The sequence below is a fragment of the Apodemus sylvaticus genome, chromosome 10, assembly GCF_947179515.1.
Source record: "Apodemus sylvaticus chromosome 10, mApoSyl1.1, whole genome shotgun sequence".
Taxonomy (NCBI): domain Eukaryota; kingdom Metazoa; phylum Chordata; class Mammalia; order Rodentia; family Muridae; genus Apodemus; species Apodemus sylvaticus.
Window position 1 is genome coordinate 51,319,070 of NC_067481.1, and position 20,945 is coordinate 51,340,014.

Below are 20,945 nucleotides of genomic sequence, written 5' to 3' on the forward strand. Positions count from 1 at the left end.
GACCCTGTGGTGTCAATCACCTCACTGTGGAGAAAAGAAAGAGAGCCTCCATCTGCAGGAATGCTTTTCCCATTGGAAAGGAATGGATGTGGGTGTGTCTGGCCCAGGGCTGTTGGTCTCTCTCCTAAACCAAGCTAACTGCCCCAGTCACAGGGAAAGCACTCTGAGGAGCGAGTCCTGCTCCCAGCCCTTCAACTTCCTGCTTTTGATTTTCACACCAGTCACATGGCTCATACTGGGTCCTGTACCGAACTTAACAGGGATCCAAGTCCCCAGAGAAGGTCTATAATCCTACAAGTGACCCAAGAGGAAGCACAATGTCCTTAAAAATATCTTCTAAGAATGTTTAATAGTTTGTCCCTTACAACCCTGAACTGGAAACAAGCCAGATGGCCCCTGTGGGAGAGCGGATGAGGCAACTGTGTTCATGGATGGAACACCACTAATCAGGAGTAAAAAGGAATGGACTGGGGCACAGGGTGACCCTCGACTCACTGCGCCCAGTGAAAGAAACCCAGAGGCCTGAAAAGAACTACAAACAGCTTGGGGTGGTGATGCCCGCCTATAATCCCAGCACTCAGGAGGCAGAGGCAGGTGGATCTCTGAGTTCGAGGCCAGCCTGGTCTATAGATGGAGTTCCAGGACAGCCAGGGCTACACAGAGAAACCCTGCCTCGTACCCCTCAAAGGAAAAAACAAATGTGTCTTAGGACCAATGACAAGGCCCTCTTTTCGTTCAAACTAGCGACTTGCTTTAGATGCGTCTTAGCATTTGCTAGACAGTTTTCAGCTCATGAATTGTTTTTGATTAGTGTTGATACTCCATTTTTTGTATTTTTTTTATTTCAATATCTTATATAACTCAGGCAGCCTCAAACTCAGTTCTTGAGGAAAACTTTGGCTTCCTAATGTGCTTTCACCGCCTCCTGCTGGTACCACGGTCATACGGCACCAGATCTGCCTTTATTAATCATTTATAGAGACAGTCTTTAGCTGTGTTAACTTTCTCTATAGCAAGTTCATCTTCAACTTCATTAGTATTTGCTTACACCCTTATTCCTTCCTGTACCAACTTCGGGTTTGATTTGCTCTTCTTTTAGCTTATTGAAAGAGAGCCTTCCCGGCTGGAGAGAAAAGTCAGCGGCGAATCAAACCTCAAACCAGCCGCTCTTCCAGAGGACCCCAGTTTGATTCCCAGGTGGTTAACGGCCATCTGTAACTCCAGTTCCAGAGAACCTGTTGCCATCTGGCCTCCATGGGCATTGGCACTAGGTACGTATGTGGTTGTGGTGCACAAATATACATGCAGGTAAATTACATATACACATTACAAAAAATTGTGTGTGAGTGTGCGTGTGAGGGTCTCCATCATATTTCTTTGGAAGGTTTACATCTATTACAAGGATGGGGAGAATAGAATTGTGTGCACATATGTGGGGTTCTTTGTTTTGTTTTGTTTGTTTGGGGTTTTTTGGGTGTTTTTGTTTTTGTTTGTTTTTTGGATTTTTTTTTTCAGACAGGGTTTCTCTGTATAGCTCTGGCTGTCCTGGAACTCACTCTGTAGACCAGGCTGGCCTCAACTCAGAAATCCGCCTGCCTCTGCTTCCCAGAGTGCTAGGATTACAGGTGTGAGCCACCACCGCCCTGCTGTTTGTTTGTTTTTTAAGGCTGGGTTTCATGTATCGCAGGCTGACCTTGAACTCCTAAGGTAGCTGAAGGAGGACTGAACTTTTGCTTCTCCAGTTTTCGTCTTCCAAGTGCCTAGATTACAAGCCTTTGCACCATGCTCTGCCTCTTTGAGTGTGTGTGAGAGACTGCGTTTCCTGTAATCACTGCTTTAAGCATATCCTGCAGGTTCTGATTTCTTATATCTTAATCTAAGTACTCAGCGTTTCCTCTGCGATTTCCTCTGTGACTCTGGGTTGTAACCAATTTAGGCTCCATCTGAACTGCAGTTCTTAGAGGACCTGTTGGGTGGGGTGGCTAAGATAGCATAGTTTATATTATACATTTTATAGTGACAAAATATTAATTGATAAAACAGTGTAAAATGGAGGACTGAAGAGATGGCTCAGCGGTTAAGAGCACTGACTGCTCTTCCAAAGGTCCTAAGTTCAAATTCCAGCAACCACATGGTGGCTCACAACCATCCATAATGAGATCTGATACCCTTTTCTGTTGTGTCTGAAGACAGTTACAGTGTACTTACATATAATAATAAATAAATCTTGGGGCAGAGTGAGTAGAGGTTCTGAGTTCAATTCCCAGCAACCACATGATGACTCACAACCATCTGTAAGCTACAGTGTACTCATATACACTCATATTTTTAAAAAATAAAAAAATATTTTTTAAAAACAGTGTAAAATGTTAATATTTTGTTGGTAAGTGGAAATATTAGTTCATTACTATGTGACTAAAATTGAATAATGTTTTTTAACAGATGATTTGGGTTTTATGCTAATTACATGTCTGATCATTGGCCAGTTTTACTTAATATTTTAGTTTTTTGGATTTCTGTAGACTTATTTTATTTGTTCAGTTTTTTGGAGACAGGATTTCTTTGTGTGGCCCTAGTTATCATGGAACTCACTCTGTAGACCAGGCCTGCATCCAATTCAGAGATCCTCTTTCTCTGCCTCCCAAGTTCTGGGACTAAAGGCATGTACCACCATGTCTGGCCTAAGATGCATTTAAAATGAGAGTATAGTATACCAAATTTTATGCCAGTAACCTTGATAATTTAGGTGAGATGGGGAAATTCCTTCAAAAGAAAAAACCCAAAAGCAACAAAACAAAACAAAACAAAAAACAAAACAAAACAAAACAAAAAAAACCCTCAAAACTGGCCAAAGAAGAAATACACAAGGTGAATCAGATTTTTTTTTTTAACTCATTACCAAGAACCTCAGAAAGAAAGCCAAGCACAATGCCTTCACTGATAAAATTATTTGAACAATGAACGCCCAGCTCATATAGTCAGAATTCTCTGTGCCAGTGAATGGAAAATAAAACAGTTTCAAATTATTTTATGATGTCAATACAAGACTGACACCAAATGCTGACAAGAGCAGTCATTGAAAGGACAACTGACAGCTGGCATCCCTGCCCCTCGTGGCGTGAGGTTCCCCACCCCTCCCCACCCCCCCCACCTCCCCACCCCCCCCACCTCACCCCACCCCCACCTCCCCACCCCACACCCCACCCCACACCCCACACCCCACACACCCCCACACCCCACCCCACCCCACACCCCCCACACCCCCACACCCTCCACCCCCACACCCCCCACACCCCCCACACCCCTACCCCACCCCCATCCTTATAGGTGTAACACTTGCAGGTGAGACTCCAGACCAACGCCATCTTGGGTTTAGGCTCCATCTTAGAGAATCTGACCTAATGGGGGAACTTGAGTTAACCAACAAGCCTGTGCATCTAGCACGAGTTTCCAAGTTACTTCCTAAGAAACCTGCGCTCCCAAGTCACTCCCTAACAGCCATCGATCAGGAGGAAAGCAGAAGTTAAGTTTGTGCTTTGGCTCCCAGCACCAGCCAATTCTTTAAAAAGGCAACAAAATTCCCTAATAGCCACCCATCAGATATGTGCCAGGCTGGGAACCCCCTCGCTTGTTTTCTTGCTTCTACAAATGCTCGCTTGAAGCTGGGCTCGGGGTTCATTCTCCTGGCCTGCTACATCAGGGCTGGCGAGAGTCCAAGCTAGAGCTTGAATAAAAACCCTAAGGAGATGGCATTGGAATCGATCTCTTGGGGTTCAAAAATGCTTTGAACCGGCACCACACAGGGAAACGGGATGAAAATTCTAAACAAACTAGAAATAAAAGAGAATTCCTTTAATCTAATAAAGATCATCTCTCATAATCAAACAAAAGCCATGATTACCAAATGTATTTTTTAAAAGACAGTTGCTTGATTTCAATGCTTTTGATAAAAAACCTGGAAGACCGAGGGGCAGACTGAGAGCAGGGTTACAAACCGCAGCAGCTTGCTGGGCGTGGCTCCCTGCTGTGCTAGCAGCTCACCGGGCCAGGGCAGGATCCTGCTTTAGGGCCAATGACTAGGTTATCAAGATCTGATGTATAGACAGGGGGCATAGGAGCATGCATTTGTAGGTATGCATAGATGTGTGCATGCACTCATGTATGTGTGTGTATATGTGTGTGTGTGTGTATGTGTGTGTGTATGTGTGCGTGTATGTGTGTGTATGTGTGTGTATGTGTGTGTGTATGTGTGTGTGTATGTGTGTGTATGTGTGTATGTATGTGTGTGTGTATGTGTGTGTGTATGTGTGTATGTATGTGTGTGTGTATGTGTGTGTGTGTATGTGTGTGTGTGTATGTGTGTGTGTGTGTGTGCATGCCCTGAAGTCCACTGTGCAGCTTTATATTTCATTTTTGCTTGGCTTCCATGTATCCTTTACTTCATACTTTCCACAGACACTCAAAGAAAATAGCCTGAGCCCTAAGGGTAGAAAGTCTTGAGTTCAAATCCTTGCTATGCTGTGGAGTCCTTATTTCATTAAAGAATGAAAAATGGGGGCTGGAGAGATGGCTCAGCGGTTAAGAGCACCCACTGCTCTTCCAAGGTTGCAAGTTCAATTCCCAGCAACCACATGGTGACTCACAACCATTTGTGATGGGATCTAATGCCCTCTTCTGGTATGTCTGAAGACAGCTTCAGTATACTCATAAATAAAATAAATAAATCTTTAAAGAAAGAATGAAAGATACCAGGCAGTATAACACACACCTTTAATCCCAGCACTCAGGAGGCAGAGGCAGGTGGGTCTCTGAGTTTCAGGAGTCACAGACAGGCAAATGAGTCTTCTGAGGATCTTATTTCACTTTTGCTTATTTGCATGTGTGGGGTGCGTGTGTGTGTGTGTGTGTGTGTGTGTGTGTGTGTGTGTGTGTGTGCATATATACACAGAGCTTGAAATTGACATCAGGTGTCTGTCTTCCATAAGGTTTAAGGCAGAGCTCTTGGCGAACCCGGAGCCAAAATGACTAGGGGACTGTTTGTCTGCTTCCTGTATGGAGATTACAGGCGCTGCCACACCCACCTGGACCAGGGAAGTCCAGTCCTCTCCCTGGCACAGCAAATGCTTTGTTTTGGGAATCAGGAACCAGGAACCGTCTGTCTCCTAGTCTGGATTCTTTCTTTCTTTCTTTCTTCCTTTCTTTCTTTCTTTCTTTCTTTCTTTCTTTCTTTCTTTCTTTCTTTCTTTCTTTCTTTCTTTCTTTCTTTCTTTCTTTCTTTCCTTCTTTCTTTCTTTCCTTCTTTCTTTCTTTCTTTCTTTCTTTCTTTTATTCTTTCTTTCTTTTGTTCTTTCTTTCTTCCTTCCTTCCTTCCTTTCTCTTTTTTTCTTCTGTTTTGTTTTTTGTTTTGTTTTGTGTTGGTTTTTTGAGTCAGGGTCTCTCTATGTAGTCCCAAGCTGTCCTGGAATTTACTATGGACCAGACTGACCTTGAACTCAAACTCTTATTTCTGCCTCCAAAGTGCCAGGATTATAAGCTTGTACCACCATACCTGGCCATACGTGAAGATCCTAAATCACAGATTCTGAATCAGGAAGACAGGGAAGGGCCCGAGAACCTAACACGCCTGCCTCCTCATTGTGACTATGTCTACAACTGGTGGGTCCTCAGACCTCATTTTGAAGATTTAGGATATTTTGGTAAAGAGGGAGAGTGAAAGAAATGCATCCAGTGTGTGGGAATCCTTAGAGCAGTGTCACATGTGTGATAGGCATGTGAGCTTGCTACAGCTATCCTGTACACCTTCAGACACACTTGAAATCTTGTCATGAAAACCCCGCCACTGGTTCGATTCCCAGTCCTTCTGCCAGAGCCTGTGACAAAAGAATCCAAGAACAAAAAAACTCCCGTTTACTATATATTGTCCCCACGCTAAAAACCTCATCTACATCTTTACTGGAGTTTGAGTGTGTGTGATGTGTGTGCACGTTCATGTGTGTGGGTGTACATGTGTGCCACTGTGTATGGAATCCAGGGATTGACGTCAGGCGTCATCCTCTACCACCACCACCCACTTTATATTTGAGAACCTGGAGCTCATTGGTTGACTAGACAGGTTGGACTGGGAGCTCTGGGGTCCCCATCTGGCTCTGCCCCTTTAACCCCAGGTCTAGAGACATGGAAGCACACTTCTGCTCCCACTTTTTATATGTGTGGGTGCTGGGAGTCTTTACTCAAGTTTTCATGCTTAGAGGCAGAGGCAGGTAGATCTCTGTGAACTCAAGGGCAGCCTGGTCTACACCGTGAGTTTCAGTCCAGCTAGGGCTACACGGTGAGACCCTGTCTTCAAAACAAAGGTCCTCATGTTTGCCCAGCAAACACTTGACCCACAGAGACATCTCCCCAGCCTCCATTCCTTTATCTTCACCTTTTTGCTTGCTTGGAATAATTTGTGCTGATTCATAAAAACGCATGGTCCTGCATTAGTGAAGACATTAAAATTATGGAGCAGGAAAAAATGGACAGGAAGAAATCATGTTGTTTTGTTGTTTTGTTTTCTAAAAGGGAAGAATCCAGTTAGACAAGGAAGGAGGTGAACCATTACCTTACACGACTAACAGGGAAGCCCTAGACTTCCTAAGCCAGTCCCGCTTCGGACTCTGGGCACGGTTCTGGGTCTCAGTAAATGCTTGATAACATTTTATCTGGATAAATGCGCCCATGAATGGAGACCAGCCAATGTCACTCGTGGTGTCTACAAAACAGGAAAAAGAAACTATTCTGGCCACGTGTGGTGGTGGATCTCTGTGAGTTTAAAGCCAGCCTTGACTTCTTAAGCAAGTTCCAGGACAGTCGGGGCTACACAGAGGGCTCTTTTTCAAAAACCAACACCTATTTGATGGAGCGAAACTGATCCTCGTATTTAAACCTAGACACAGTTCTCTGAGCATTGGCCCGGAGAAAGCGAACAATCCTCAAGTTTCCCAGAGCTGCCATTCATGCCTTTCTATAGCTACCCCAAGCAACCCAGAACCATGAGTTCCCCAGTGCTTGGGGAATCACAGACCCAATGAAAACATCAGAGCCTCTCGAGTCCCCAAAAGTTCACTGTGTGTAGTATGATGCTCAGGACACAACATCCCAAAATATGACCACAGGAGACCAGAGTGAGTCTCAAAATACACTTCTTCAACACCAGTGTCCTGGTTATCCTGAGGAACTACAAACACAATGAACATACCAGCTCCAAAAGGCCTTTTCGCTAAAAGCAAACAACAACAAAAAATTTTACATCTAGAAGGGAAATCCTCTTGGGCAGTTAGCCTCATGAAGAGGTGGATTTTATTTCCTGGACGGCATTGCCTGCATCTCCAGGTCCTAACCCCACCCTCTCAGGTCTTCAAGCTCCAGCAGCTCCAGGTCCCTGTTCCTCTTCTGCAGCTCAGGGTTCTGGATAAGCCACCGCGTGCTCCTGTGTTCTGACTACGTTTTCGTCTGACCCTGGTTTCTCCTGTCAATGTTCCTGATGTCTATTTTGTTGCTATCCCAGCCAGGGCTCCCAGCCAGGACTCCCTGAGAGAAGGGAACGATGGTGTTCACTGTGTCTTCAGAGCTTAGGTAAGGACGGCTTGGAGTTTGGACTCAGCCTCCTTGGCTTGGTTCTCCTTGGTGGCACCTGGTGTCTCAGGGAGCCAGTGAAGGGTAAATAGGAAGCGGGTCACTTGAAGGGGAAGGAACTACAAAGTGGGAACTGCGGGACTATTCCAGGGCGAGTGGGGGCCTTCCGTCTTCCCTTTTGATTGCTTACAATTGATTGATAGAGTGGATTTGAAATCCCGAGCACCAAAGGCACCTTCCCACTGTGCCCACATGTTCCCTCCATCCCCTGGGCCTCCCTCATCAGTTGCCCCCATGTTCCTGGCAGGACCACCTGCCCACGGGCCTGCTCAGCCAGCCAGCAGCCAATCCAGATCCTGGGTAAAGTAACTCACAGACCCCGGAACCCACTCAGCATCCTGTGGTGTTTGCTGGCTCTGACTAAACCCTATCTTGATAAACAAATGGGTGATTAAATCTATCTCCCCCAGTCTGTGATCTGATCTGAGTCATCCAGGACACCCCCAAACCACAGAGCCCAGCTCAGGGCAAGCTCAGAAGAGACACCCTGAAAATACCATAATAGGTCATCCAGTCCTCTCTCTCACCCCTGCCCATCCCCGTGTTTGTTCTGTTTAACTGAGCAGTCTGTCTGGATCCCTAAAGGGGTGGGAAAGCAAAGGAAGGGATGGTGTAAAGAAGGGCACCTGACGGCCGCCTGCCAGGGCACCTGATAGCCGCCTGCCAGGGCCCTTGCTCTCTTCCAGACACCGCGCTACAGGCTGAGGCTACCAATTTGCTCCTGAATTCTAAACTGGTTATCCGTGTCTGATGCCCAGGTTGCTTGATTTCAACGCTTTTGATAAAAAACCTGGAAGACTGAGGGGCAGACTGAGAGCAGGGTTACAAACAGCAGCAGCTTGCTGGGCATGGCTCCCTGCTGTGCTAGCAGCTCACCGGGCCAGGGCAGGATCCTGCTTTAGGGCCAGTGACTAGGTTATCAAGATCTGATGTATAGACAGGGGGCATAGGAGCATGCATTTGTAGGTATGCATAGATGTGTGCATGTACTCATGTGTGTGTGTGTATGTGTGTGTGTGTGTACGTGTGTGTGTGTGTGTGTGTACGTGTGTGTGTGTGTGTGTATGTGTGTGTATGTGTGTATGTGTGTGTATGTGTGTGCGTGTGTGTGCGTGTGTGTGTGTATGTGTGTGTATGTGTGTGTATGTGTGTGTATGTGTATGTATATGTGTATGTGTGTATGTATGTGTGTGTGTGTGTGTGTATGTGTGTATGTATGTGTGTGTATGTGTGTGTGTGTGTGTGTGTGTGTATGTGTGTGTGTGTGTGTGTGTGCATGCCCTGAAGTCCACTGTGCAGCTTTATATTTCATTTTTGCTTGGCTTCCATGTATCCTTTACTTCATACTTTCCACAGACACTCAAAGAAAATAGCCTGAGCCCTAAGGGTAGAAAGTCTTGAGTTCAAATCCTTGCTATGCTGTGGAGTCCTTATTTATTTTTCACATTGTGACACAGGCTGTACTAGCTCAGAGCCTGTCTGAGTGGAGGTTTGGTGTGCAGATACTGGTGTTAAAGGCTCTGTGACCACAGGTAAAGGGCTGTCACTTCTCTCACAACCTCACCGCCCACCTTCTTCCTCCAAACTTACCACGCAGTCAGACATGAGAACCCAGTCAGAATTGTCTGTCGCCACTCTACCCACAGGGCTGCACCCCTAAACTGTCTCCAGTCACATGGGCCTCTGACTCACAGGCCTCACCCTGGCAGCCCCCACTACCTCTTCTTTTGCACTAGGCATTTTTAATGTCTTCTCACAGCACAGTGGTCATCAATGTTCGCAATAAATAAAGTCCACATTTCTAGAAGGAACTAGCTATAGTAATGAGACTAGTCTCCGCATCCTGAGGCCTGGGCCAGCAGCCCTGAAAGACCACAGGGGAGGCTCATAGCCATCTGCAGATCACAAGCGTCTACAGAATACCTACCTGACAGGAGCAGCTCGGGAACCACATCCCTTCATCTTTCTCACAGAGCCTCGCTACCTCAACCCCAAACCTCACTGGCCCCCCAAGAGCCTCTCCCTCCACACCTCTAGTTTACCTGAAAACTAAAACAGACACCGGGTCTCAGGCAACTCCTTGTTGCAAGGCACAGCCCCGTGCTAGGCACACGTGAATTTCTCAGTACTTCCCCTAAACATCCCTGCAATCACCCCCAACTCTATACTCCTGCCCTCCTCAGCACTCAGGGGTAGGATCACTGCTGCAGCCTCCTCACCAGCTTCTCTGCCGTCTCCTCTTCCTCCTTAACTCCATCTTCTGAACAAGTGTAATCGTCCCTACAGTGCCCAAGACCATCCATGGCTTCCCAGAGCCTGGCGCTCTGAATCTTCCACGCTGTTCAACTCCAGCACGGAGAAGCCCTCAGGTAGCCACGTCTTCCACATGCCCCATATATAACCATATACCTGTGCACAGCACACACTCTATGTGCTTCTGCCCATGGCATACATACTCATGTATACCTATAAACCCCATGTGCTTCAGTAATGTACTCATACGTAACATATATACTCCATGTATCACACACACATGGTGCATACTCCACAAACACGATGCACACAGCATGCTCCATACATCCTATCTTCCATATAAAATCTGTACACCCCATACATGCCATGTCTCAAATACCACACAGGCTATATACTCCATACAGTCTATAATATAGTAGTATGTACAGACCATATATGTACCACTCGCATCTCATACACTCCGTATACATTCCACACATACTTCATACACACAAGACAGTTTTCCAGAGGTCAGAAATGTGAGGTCCAACTAGCTTGTGTCCTATCTACCTGGGTGTTGTTTCCTGGTTCCACTGAGTCCTGTGGCTCTTTCCATGGACGCCCCCACCACCCGGGCTAGGAAAGTTGGTGTGTGTATGTGTGTATAGCCTGCTTTTCCATCACACTGAGGCCCAGCAGGTCCTAATCTAGGACGGCAGGACAACAGCAGAGTCAACAGCTTTCTGCTCCCATACCTTTGCTTCTCCATCTTCTTCACATGCGCAGGCCTTGCTGCTTCTGAAAGCCTCCCTTCTGAAGGCCTATTTGCTGAGACCCTACCATTCTCTGAGGCATATCTCAGGTACCTGGATCCCAGTTCCTGAGGACCAAGCTTTTCTCTCACATCTACATAGCTGTAGGTTAGGTCTAGGCAGAACCAGGCCAGCCACCTCCCAGCTGAATAGAGCGGGCCCTGGACTCTGGTTCCTTCCTCTTAACCTGTGAGGTTTCACAGATCCATAACAAAGTTCCCTTCACACAAGAGAAGTAAGCTCGACCTCTGAGACTCAGGAGGAAGTGAGTTCCTGTGGCCACAGAATGAGTCAGGACATGGTTAACTTGGGGGTGGGAGACTACATGGCATTGGGGTGTACTGAGGCTGGGCTGCTCTAGATTTCAATGTGTCCGCACCTTCATTTTCTATGAACCTTCCTTAGAAAACCTTTAGTTCATTTGCTCCGATGAGTGACAGGAAAAGATCATTACCACAGTGGGAGGCTTGGAAGGGCAGAAGGGCAGAGCCACCTGGTCAGGAACACTGTGGATTAGTCCCAACCCAGGGAAGCCAGGCAAGCACAGGACTCAAGAGCTTGGGCCTGGGCTCAGTCTGCAATCTCATTCTCCTTGGCCGCACCTTGCCTGCTTCTGACTCCCAAGGCCCTCAGGACTCAGCCTCAGTCTTGAGGCCTGGCGGATCATCAAGCCCAGGCATCACAGTGTACAACAGTGCTATCTCATTTCCCCATCACATACCAAGGCCAAGTTCTCAGCCCACCCCACAGTACAGCCAATGCCACAGGCTGCAGGGCCTCAGTGCAAATCTGCTTGGCTCCATCTTGTTCTTTGCTGCGTGCCAGAGCCTTGGGGGTTTGATGAATGGCAGGTAGCGGAGGAGGTGCTGAGGTGATGCCATTGGTGAGGAGTCGCAGGAAACAAAGGTGGGCAGGGACCCAAAGTGCCACTGCTAGGGTCATCGGTCCAGGCCATGGAGCACCCTGGAGCTGTGAGGCAGGGCAGAGGCCTACCTAGACATGGTTCTGTCTCTACTGTTCCTTGGTCGCACCCTCTCAGCCTGTCTGTCTCTGGGCTTCAGTTATCTCCATACTGAGCGGACTACTCTAGTCTCAGCATCTTCTCTAGACAGCTTTGATGACTGGGCATCAGAGCTCTGGTTTTACGAAAAGGTGAGACCCCACTCACCCCTCATAGGTAACAGAAATAAACTTAAGTCTAGGATGCAAAATAACAAAAAGTTCAACCAACTTTATCTTCCCATGGTGACTATCAAATGCTTAAAAAACAAAGCCATGTGTCTGTGTACATGTATGTGTGTGCATCACACGTAGAGGACAGGAGAGAAGTCAGCTCTCTTTTTACCATGTGGGTCTCTGGAACGGAATTCAGCTTATCAGATAATGCCTTAACCTGCTGAACCACCTCAATGACTCCCTTAGGTCTTTTTAAAATATCAAAAATTTCCCTAAAAAGTGTCGGAGGATCTGAGCAGGGTTTAGCTTCCCCTTCCAACCCCACCCTCCTCCTGTGATGGCTCAGCTCCTTCGTCCCTTCACGGACCGGTATGAACTGGCTTCCACAGACACAGTTCCCAGCCCTTATATTACTATGTCTGATGCTTACCCTATTCTCTTGCCAAATATGAACAAGAAAAGAGACCCAGATCACTAGGCAAGACCAGAGCCCTGCCTGAGCAGTCCCCGCGGACCCAGCTGGTTACGATATCTTGTCTCTGGGGTCTTATGGTGGTCTCAGGACAGTTTGCCCAGAAGCAGTTCCACTCAGGGTGAGAGACAGAATGGGAGCCTCTGGCAGCAGAAATGCCTGCCCCTCCTCCACGCCACAGACCAAGCAGCAGGTTCCCCCCAGCACTCACTCTGTAGATTACACCCCCACTCTCCTGCCGGTCTCCACATTCTCTCAAGTCCTCCCGACTCCCAGCAGCTGAAGCTGGTCTATTAACAAAGAGCCCTCTTCTGGGTAGCACAGGATATCACTGGGTTCCGCACTCTGAGAACTAACTGGGCATGGAACTGAGGATGTGACCGAGTGAGGGGAGGCTGAATGGAGAGAGAACGAGGGTGGCAGAGCCCTGAAGAGGTACTCCCCAGTAAACCTGCAGTTCTGTCTGAGCAAAGGCACTTCCCAAGGGCGGCCCACCATTCCTCTGATCACTAATCCTGAGCCCAGGCAGACAGAGATGAGAGCATATGAAGACAGGTGGCAAGGCTGACTTACTGGCCATGCAGAGAAGGGCATGGAAGAGCCACTTCATAGCTGGAGCAGATGCAGTTGTGAGCTGAGCGGGGCGACACAGAAGGACCTCAGAAGGTACTCAACTTCCCTTCCTCTGCAGGGGAGGCCAGGAGGCGGGGACAGAAGCATATACAGATAAGGGCCCACAGGCCCACAGGTACTTTCAAGTAGACATAGCCATACAAGGCCAGCCTATGGTTTCCCCTGTAGCTGTGGCCTGGGTCCTGGGAACTCAGACAATTGCCACCCCAGTTCCACCACTCACTAGACTCACCATTTCATGCACGAGTGAGCCAAGATTTGGTAGCCCTGGGTGTCTTTGGCAGACAGACAGGCTACAGGGCAGAGGCAGAGGGCAGAGGGCAGAGGCAGAGGGCAGAGGCAGAGGGCAGAGGCAGAGGCAGAGGCAGAGGCAGGTGGATTTCTGAGTTCGAGGCCAGCTTGGCCTATAGAGTGAGTTCCAGGACAGCCAGGGCTACACAGAGAAACCCTGTCTTGAAAAAACAAAACAAAACAAAAAACACACACACAGGGGCAGTCATATCTAAAGACCAATTCCGTCAGTGATCAAATTTGCCCACACAGCAGTGAGGGAAGGAAGCCATTCTACACAGCCCAGCAGAACTCTGGACAGGTAAGCCTAGCACAGTCCCAGCATTCAGGAGTATAGGGTGGGAAGGCCAGCCTGGACCATGTAGTAAGAGCTCTCTGCAGACAGGCTGCTCTGGATCCTGCTGTCCAACGGGAGCTATCAGCCACAAGTGACTGATGCATTAAAATGATTCTGGTTCATGGACAGAACAGAACTCTAGACTTTATGCAATCTTAACCTAAATTCAGAAAGGCTGGGCATTAAGCCTCTCATTCTTCCATGGATCTAAGAGAACATTCTGGAGTGTTATATAGTATTAGCAAAAGCAGACAACCACATGGCCTTAATGACTACGTGAAAATCAATTTTATTTTGTTTTTCACACGGAAAACTTATTTAGCCAAAGTTCTGTGAAGATTCAGTGACACTTCAAACATTTCCACTGTTAGCTTTGGTCTGACATTTGACTAGATCTTATACAATTATTCAAAAAGAGATTACAATCCATCATCCCCCACACACATTACTAGCAGCTAGAAAAGCAGAGCTCCCGTCTGATGTCTTGCTGCCACATCATAGTGTAGAGCACCCAAAGGCTGCTGGACAGACCTGTCACAAGCGGCAGCGGCACCAGCCGCCAGCCCGTGCTCCCATCACTGCTCGAAGCCCAGCTCCTCCTGATCCAAGGACATCTGGTAGAGCCGCTGAAGGATTCTCCCAGCCCTGGCCTGTGGGGAAGAACGGGGCGTCTAGAACACAAGCACACCCTTGGCAGGGTAGGAAAGACCAGGATGGCAGCTCACTTAGGAACCCCAGGTACCTCAGGAGGCCAGGCAGGCAGGCGGGCAGATGGCCAGAGCTGCACAGGGTATTTTCTGCACCCCTTGTAGGACTCTATAAGAGTGTCAACATCTCTTGTACCCACCAAAGATTGTCAATGCCGTAACTATGACTTGCGGAGGAGCCCTCCCAGCCCATCTGATATTAATGCTTTTCCACGAAGCAGAGCTCCAGGTACCTAGGTTAGGGGCTTGGCTTTGCTCTCCTGTTCAGTTCTTCTCTTACAGCACCCAGTCCTAGGCTGGAAGTTCGGCAAATACGCACTTCCAGGGAACCAAGCTGAATGCCAGTCTTAGACCACTAACCAGACTGTATCCTTCCAAAATATCCATGTCATGAAAGACAAAAGAAGGGCTGAGGACATGCTCTAGTTACAGAACAAAGGCAGTCCACTACTTGAATGCCAGATTAGATCCTGGACTGGGAGTGGGAGGGGCGAGGAATGCTTGAAGCAGCATTACTGGACAGACAGAAGGAAGCCCGAAACACAAATAAGCAACTATTATACTGACCAAACACTACGTATTTCTGACTTGGTAACTATCCTAGGAACACAACACAAAGTATGGTGAGGGTAAAGGGGAATGCAGCGCAAAATGCTTCAAGGAGTTTGGACAGCAGCCGGGGAAGGGGCAAGGGAAAGGAAGACTGGATGGTTAAAAAGAAAATCGAGGAGCATGTTCTTTGTTCTATCCTTGATGCTACTGTGATTCTGTGAGTATTTCAAAAGAAAGTTCATAGAGCCATGGCAGATCTGTAATCCCAATGTTGGGAGGTTGGTGTAGGATTGAGAACTCTAGTCCATTCTGGGGTCTAGGCCAGGCCAGCTTGTGTAACGAGGAGAACCCCTACCTCCTCTCCCTACCGCTCTCCCCAACATATTCAGGGAGAGCTGTGTATCAGAAGGTGGGAGACTGTCTTGGGAGTCACAGGCAAGCAGGAAGTGTGACATAAACCAATAGAGGGGATCTGCCATCCATCCTCCAGACAAGTTGTTCCGATCCCTGCCAGCCTTTCCTCAAGAAGCAGAGGAATCCATTTGAAGATGAGCTACACAGGGAGTCAGGGACAGGCAGAGCCAAGGTCACCTACGCTAGCCTTCGTCAGAGGGGAGTATCTGTCATCTAGGTGCTGGCATCAGACGGAGGCTAAAGACTGAGCCCAATGAATGGCTAAGTCGCTGAGCTGGAAGCCACACATGGCTGTTTCCTCCAGAACCAGGACTCTGAACTACTTTTAAAAAAAAAGCAAGCCAGATCACCACTTTTGGAGAAGTTAAAAAGGACAAATACAGACGGCACACTTGCATTCCTAGGTGCCAAGGGCTGAACAATATCCATCTCCAAATTCCTGTATTCAAGTTCTACACCTCAATGTGGCTAGACTAAGAAATTTGGCTTTGAGAAGGTCACTAAGTTTAAGAGAAGTCAAAAGGGTGGTGCTCTGACCTAGTGCCGTAGCGTTGGTGCTGAGAAGGGTCACTGGCATACATGGAGGAGAAAGGCCCTGTGAGCAAGCCAAGGAGAGGACTCTCCATGCTGGGGCCCTCGCAGACGTGTAGCATCTACTACGTCTGTGATCTCTTGTCATAGCTGCCTAAGCAAACTAACACCTTAGGCTACCTTCTCAAGTAGTTCCCAAATTAAAAGTGAACAGTGTTTGTGTCTACCTGCATGCATGAACACGTCACAATGACGCGAGGAGGTCAGAGGACGACCTGCACGAGTCCTCCTTTCCATCATATAGATCCTAGTGAGTAAGCTTAGGCTATCAAGCATGTCCAGAGCCTTCACCCACTGAGCCCCCTCACTGCCCCTTCTGGCCCCTTCATGACTGAGGGGCTAGGAGGGAGAATGCTGCAGGGCTGTGGGATCAGGTGGGTTTCTTGCTGATCTCAACTCCATCCAAAGCTCCTTGAAAAGCACCACAAGAGTCTCTCCCATCTCAACTTTTGTGTACATGAAAGAAACCTGTCACCTCATTTGAGGCCTCCACAGACAAGAGGACTAAGCCCCAGAGAGGAAGGGGCAAGTTCCACCTTCCAGCGGTGAATGTCACCACCTTCCAGCGGTGAATGTCAGAATGAGTCCCTAGGGCATACCTCCCTTACAGCTGTCATTCTATCCGCCTTTCCTCAAAAAAGACATTCTCCCTGAGCTCAGTGTTGCCAAGGGCTCATGGTCCTCAGGAGAACTTTGGTACATGATCAGAAAAGGAACATGTCACCCTAGGACAGGAAGTGGATAGGACAGAAAGCTCTGTTAGTGGTGTGAGGCTCCTGCTCTGACCTACACTGCTCCTCACTGGTCCAGGGATAGATGTGTCTGAAGTCACGTCCTAACAAAGTCTTAAACATTGAAGAATCAGCACATCCAGAGAAGGCTTCTGGAACTACCTAAACAGAGACTTCCAGGGCAGGCTAATGACTATGGTAAACTGAGTATCACCCACACTCTAGAGTTTATCAACAGCACAATAAAACAGCATTTCCACACTTTGCAACATGCTTTAGTATGCTGAATGGTAACATATAGATTATATTTTTATATTATAGGTTTGGGAGGTTGATGTGGGATTGAGAACTCTAGAGTAGTCTAGGCTCTAGGCCAGGCCAGCTGTGTAACAAGGAAAGACCATCCGGAACAGGCTTCTGAAGCAGCATTCCTGATTGCTTCCAGAAGCATCAAAGTTCTGTGAAATGCTTATAGGGTTTTGAAGGAGCTGAGACCACTACTTTTCTATTAAGATTTGCCATATAAACACGAGACAAGTTCTAGGCATTTGCTGCCGGCAGGTCATGTTATGCACTTTATACTCTGTCTAGAAGTGAGAGTACTATTCTCAGCATTACCCAAAATAAAATGTTTACTTCTGTGAGCTCTTACATTTTAAGGGGGAAGAAAGGGCTCAAGTTCTGAGTTACATCTTACTATATAAGGTTTAAAAGCAAACTCTTAGGAAACAAGCTTACCTGTGCAGCAGCTAAAGCAACTTAGCGTTGCTCACCCAAAGTGCACACTAGCAGTTCACCCCCACTTTGGTAGCAGAAGGAATGATGCTTCAGGTAGAACATCAGCTGCTGGCGAGTAGTTACTTCCTGTCTCCTGTTCTGGGTTGCAGTCACTTATCTTAACAGGACCAGGGGCTAAGAAGCCGTTTAGTGTTCCCGCTTTGGGGCCTCTCCCTTATCAGCCAGCCTTCTTTCTTCCTATCTTGGGGCAAATGAACTCTAGTCTAAAAAAGGAGTGTCAGGGCAGGGGAGGTGGCTGAGGCTAAGAGCAGCCCCTGCTCTTGTGCTGGACCTGGGTGGGGTCAGGTCCCAAGCTCGCTACTTTGTGGGACCACAGTTCAGGGACTCTAACCCTTTTTTCTTTTAGATGCTGGTCAGACCCAGGCATGCTCTTCCTGGTCCTATGGGCTTTCTTATTCCTTCTCTAAACCCCCTCCTGGACACGACATGGCTGGGGTCCACGTCAGTTTAACTCAGGCAGTGTGGCCTTTTGTTTCCTTCTCGACATCTGCTGAGATTTACTACTTGCCTAGTATTTTTCTTTTAAACCCTAATAAAACTGTCCTTGAGCTTGAAAACAAAATGATTTCCCAGCGACATTTCTAGAGCTGTATGAGCTCCAGCTTAGATGTTAGGCAGATCATGAACATCTGACGCTGTCTGAGACCTGCTTAACGAGAACTGTTCCTTCCCGTACAAAGGGTATGTGACAATGAATACTCTTTTCCATTTGCTCTGGTAAGCTCAGCTAGAATAAAAAGGCCTGCGCAGAATGGGGTGCGAGCTGAGCTGTCACAATTCATTCACTTCGCAAATACTTCTGAAGCACTACTTACACGGGGCTGGCCTGGTTCAATGATATAGAGAAAACATGAAGACACCTGCTCCCTAGGAGCTCACAGGCTGGAAGGAAAAACAACAACAAAACATGAAAAGAAGGCACTGCATATACGTGGCAGAAAACTGAGGCCTGCCCTGTGAGAGGCCCGGGGCCTCGGAGTGGAGCGGCTCATCTGCCTGGGGGCTTACCGTCTAACAGACGTTCACAGAGGACCTGCTGGGTCACAATGGCAGTGAGCGTGGAGCAAGCCCCATGCACAGGCCAGACGTGGTCCCTGCTCTCACGAGCTTACAAGCTAGCAAACGTATTAACCAGGAATAGGAAGTAAGAGGACAGGGAGGTGTGCTGGGCTCAGGGCATGTGGTTTGCATTTTACGAGTCATAGGATGAAACAGGAAGCACTGTCTGAAAAGTTTAAAAAAAAAAAAAAGCCAGTTGCAAGGTGACGGAGAGACACTATCTCTGTCCTCCTATCAGCAAGCCCAGACAAGCTGCACATCCTTTGTCCTTCTGCTGCTCCTGTGGCCCAAGTTCCTACACTTCTTAAAAGTGACCTTACCAAGTGTGTTCTGACACAACAATAAGGAGCCATCTGTATGACATGGTCCTAAATTGCAGACCAACTACTTCACCTAGTACTCAAGCAAGAAACAGTGATCCCTTCCCACAAAGGCAAGAACTGACTGCAAGGACCTCAGGATGCTAGTCTTCAATGTGGCACCCGCCTTGGGATTTCCAAGAGTGTTTTGATTACTCAATTTTTACCTTGGGTATTGACTTATGATCTAATCCTGGAGCCAGCTAAGATTCCTTTACGGCAATACTGGGGCACACACACAAGGAAACCAAAGTTGACAACTGTCTCTTAAAATCTTGATCATAAGAGAAATAAAGAAGGCAGAACAGTGACGGGACCTGAAGGCACACATTGTGCTGTCTGGAAAGCCACTGGTGAGATCAAGAGGGATACATGAACTATTAGACGTGAGGGGTAGGGGAGAAAGGAGAGCAGGCTACAGAGACTGCCAGAGACTATGTCAAAGAAGCTGGGATTCTTATTCCAGAAACAATGATGAAGATCTGGAAAGGCTTTAAGAACAAGCATAGTTAAGATAAGATTGATATTTTAGAAGCTCATCTTGTTACACATGAAAATATGCCCAACATAGCCAAGTGTGGTGGTGCATGCCTTCAATCCCAGCACTCAGGAGGCAGCAGCAGGCAGATCTGAGTCTCAGGCCAGCCTGAAGTTCAAGAACAGCCAGGGCTACATAGAGAAATTCTGTCTTTAAAAAAAATAAGACAAAACAAAAGTATTGTCCAACACATGAGACCCTGTCTCAAAACCACACATACACACAGGAGGAAGAGGAAGAAATAATGGCCGGTATCACTAGTTATTAGGAAATTGGAACTCAGAACCAGTTAAGAGACTGGGGGTGTAGCTCAGTGTTACAATACTTGTCTATATCTGTAAGGTCCTGGGTTTGGTCTCCTGCACTGCAACAAAATAAAACATAACACATACACAATGAGACATCACTTCAAGTTAGTAAACAATATTGGTGAAGGCTTGATAAACTGGAACCCTGATACACTCCATGGGAACACAGCTTGGCAATTCCTCCAAAGACTAAAGATAAGAGCTACCTTATGAGCCATAGATTCTATTCCTACACAGAAGAATGAAGACATGTGGGTGTGGTGGTGCATGCTTTTAATCCCAGAACTTGGGAAGCAGAGGCAGGCAGATTTCTATAAGTTAGAGGCCAGCCTGGTCTACAAGTTGAGTCCAGGACAGCCAGGGCTTGTTACACAGGGAAACCCTGTCTCAAAACAAAAAACAACAAAAAAAAAAAAAACAAAAAAAACAAAACAAAACAAAACAAAAAAAACAAACCCATAAAAAGAAAACACAAGTTCATGAAGGAGAACATGAAGGGGAGCTGCACACAATATAGAGGCCTATTCACGATAGTCTCAAACTAGAAATCGCAGAGTGCCCATTAAATGAACAGTAATTATAATACTTAGACAATTTTTAAAAACTGAAAAAACAAAACAAAGCAACCCCTCTGGCAGGCATACTGCCACACACCTTTAATCCCAGCATCTGGGAAGCAGCGGAAGACAATCTCTGTGAATTCAAGACTAGCCTTCTCTACATAGGGAGCTTAAGGGCAGCCAAGGCTACACAATGAAACACACACACACACACACTCACACACTCTCTCTCTTACTACTTGAAATGATGATTATATACTATGACATAGATCAACCTTAAAATTATGTAAATAGACACATCACAGATAACATTTATGAAATGTCCATTATAGGCAAATCCACAATGACAGAAAGATTAGTAGTTGCCAGTTCTGAGGAGAGGTGGAAGGATGACTGCTAGTAGGAACAGGATGTTTCTGGTGATAAATAGGTTCTAAAATTGATGATGATAATGGTTCAAAACTCTGTAAATAGGACAACCAAATGTACACTTTACATGGATGAATTGTACACTATGTAAATAATCTCTCAAGTAAAACTTGGCCCCCACTGCAATGTGTAGAACGAAGAGGGAGGGTGGAGAGAAGCTGCCACAGAAAGGAAGGACGGAAGAAGGGAAGGAGTCATGGGATTAGATAGACAGAGGCCATCAGGTCCCTCTACAAAGAGGGAGAGTAGGAAGCAAAGATGAGGTATCTGCA

General features: G+C 47.1%; 1 protein-coding gene across 2 annotated transcripts in view; it reads right to left on the reverse strand.

Moving 5' to 3' along the window:
- Itgae (integrin subunit alpha E) overlaps window positions 1-20,084 on the reverse strand; it is a 63,475-nt gene extending 43,391 nt beyond the window's left edge. The window contains exon 1 of one of the 2 annotated variants that reach the window (XM_052194041.1): window positions 17,361-20,084. Coding sequence is in view for 1 of the 2 variants with exons in the window: in XM_052194040.1 (XP_052050000.1) it covers window positions 12,940-12,976 (37 nt within the window). In the remaining variant the exon portion in view is untranslated. Of the gene's footprint in view, window positions 1-12,939; window positions 13,031-17,360 lie in introns of those variants that run through there. The other variant, XM_052194040.1, reaches the window with a different exon arrangement.
- Window positions 20,085-20,945: the final 861 nt, after the last annotated feature.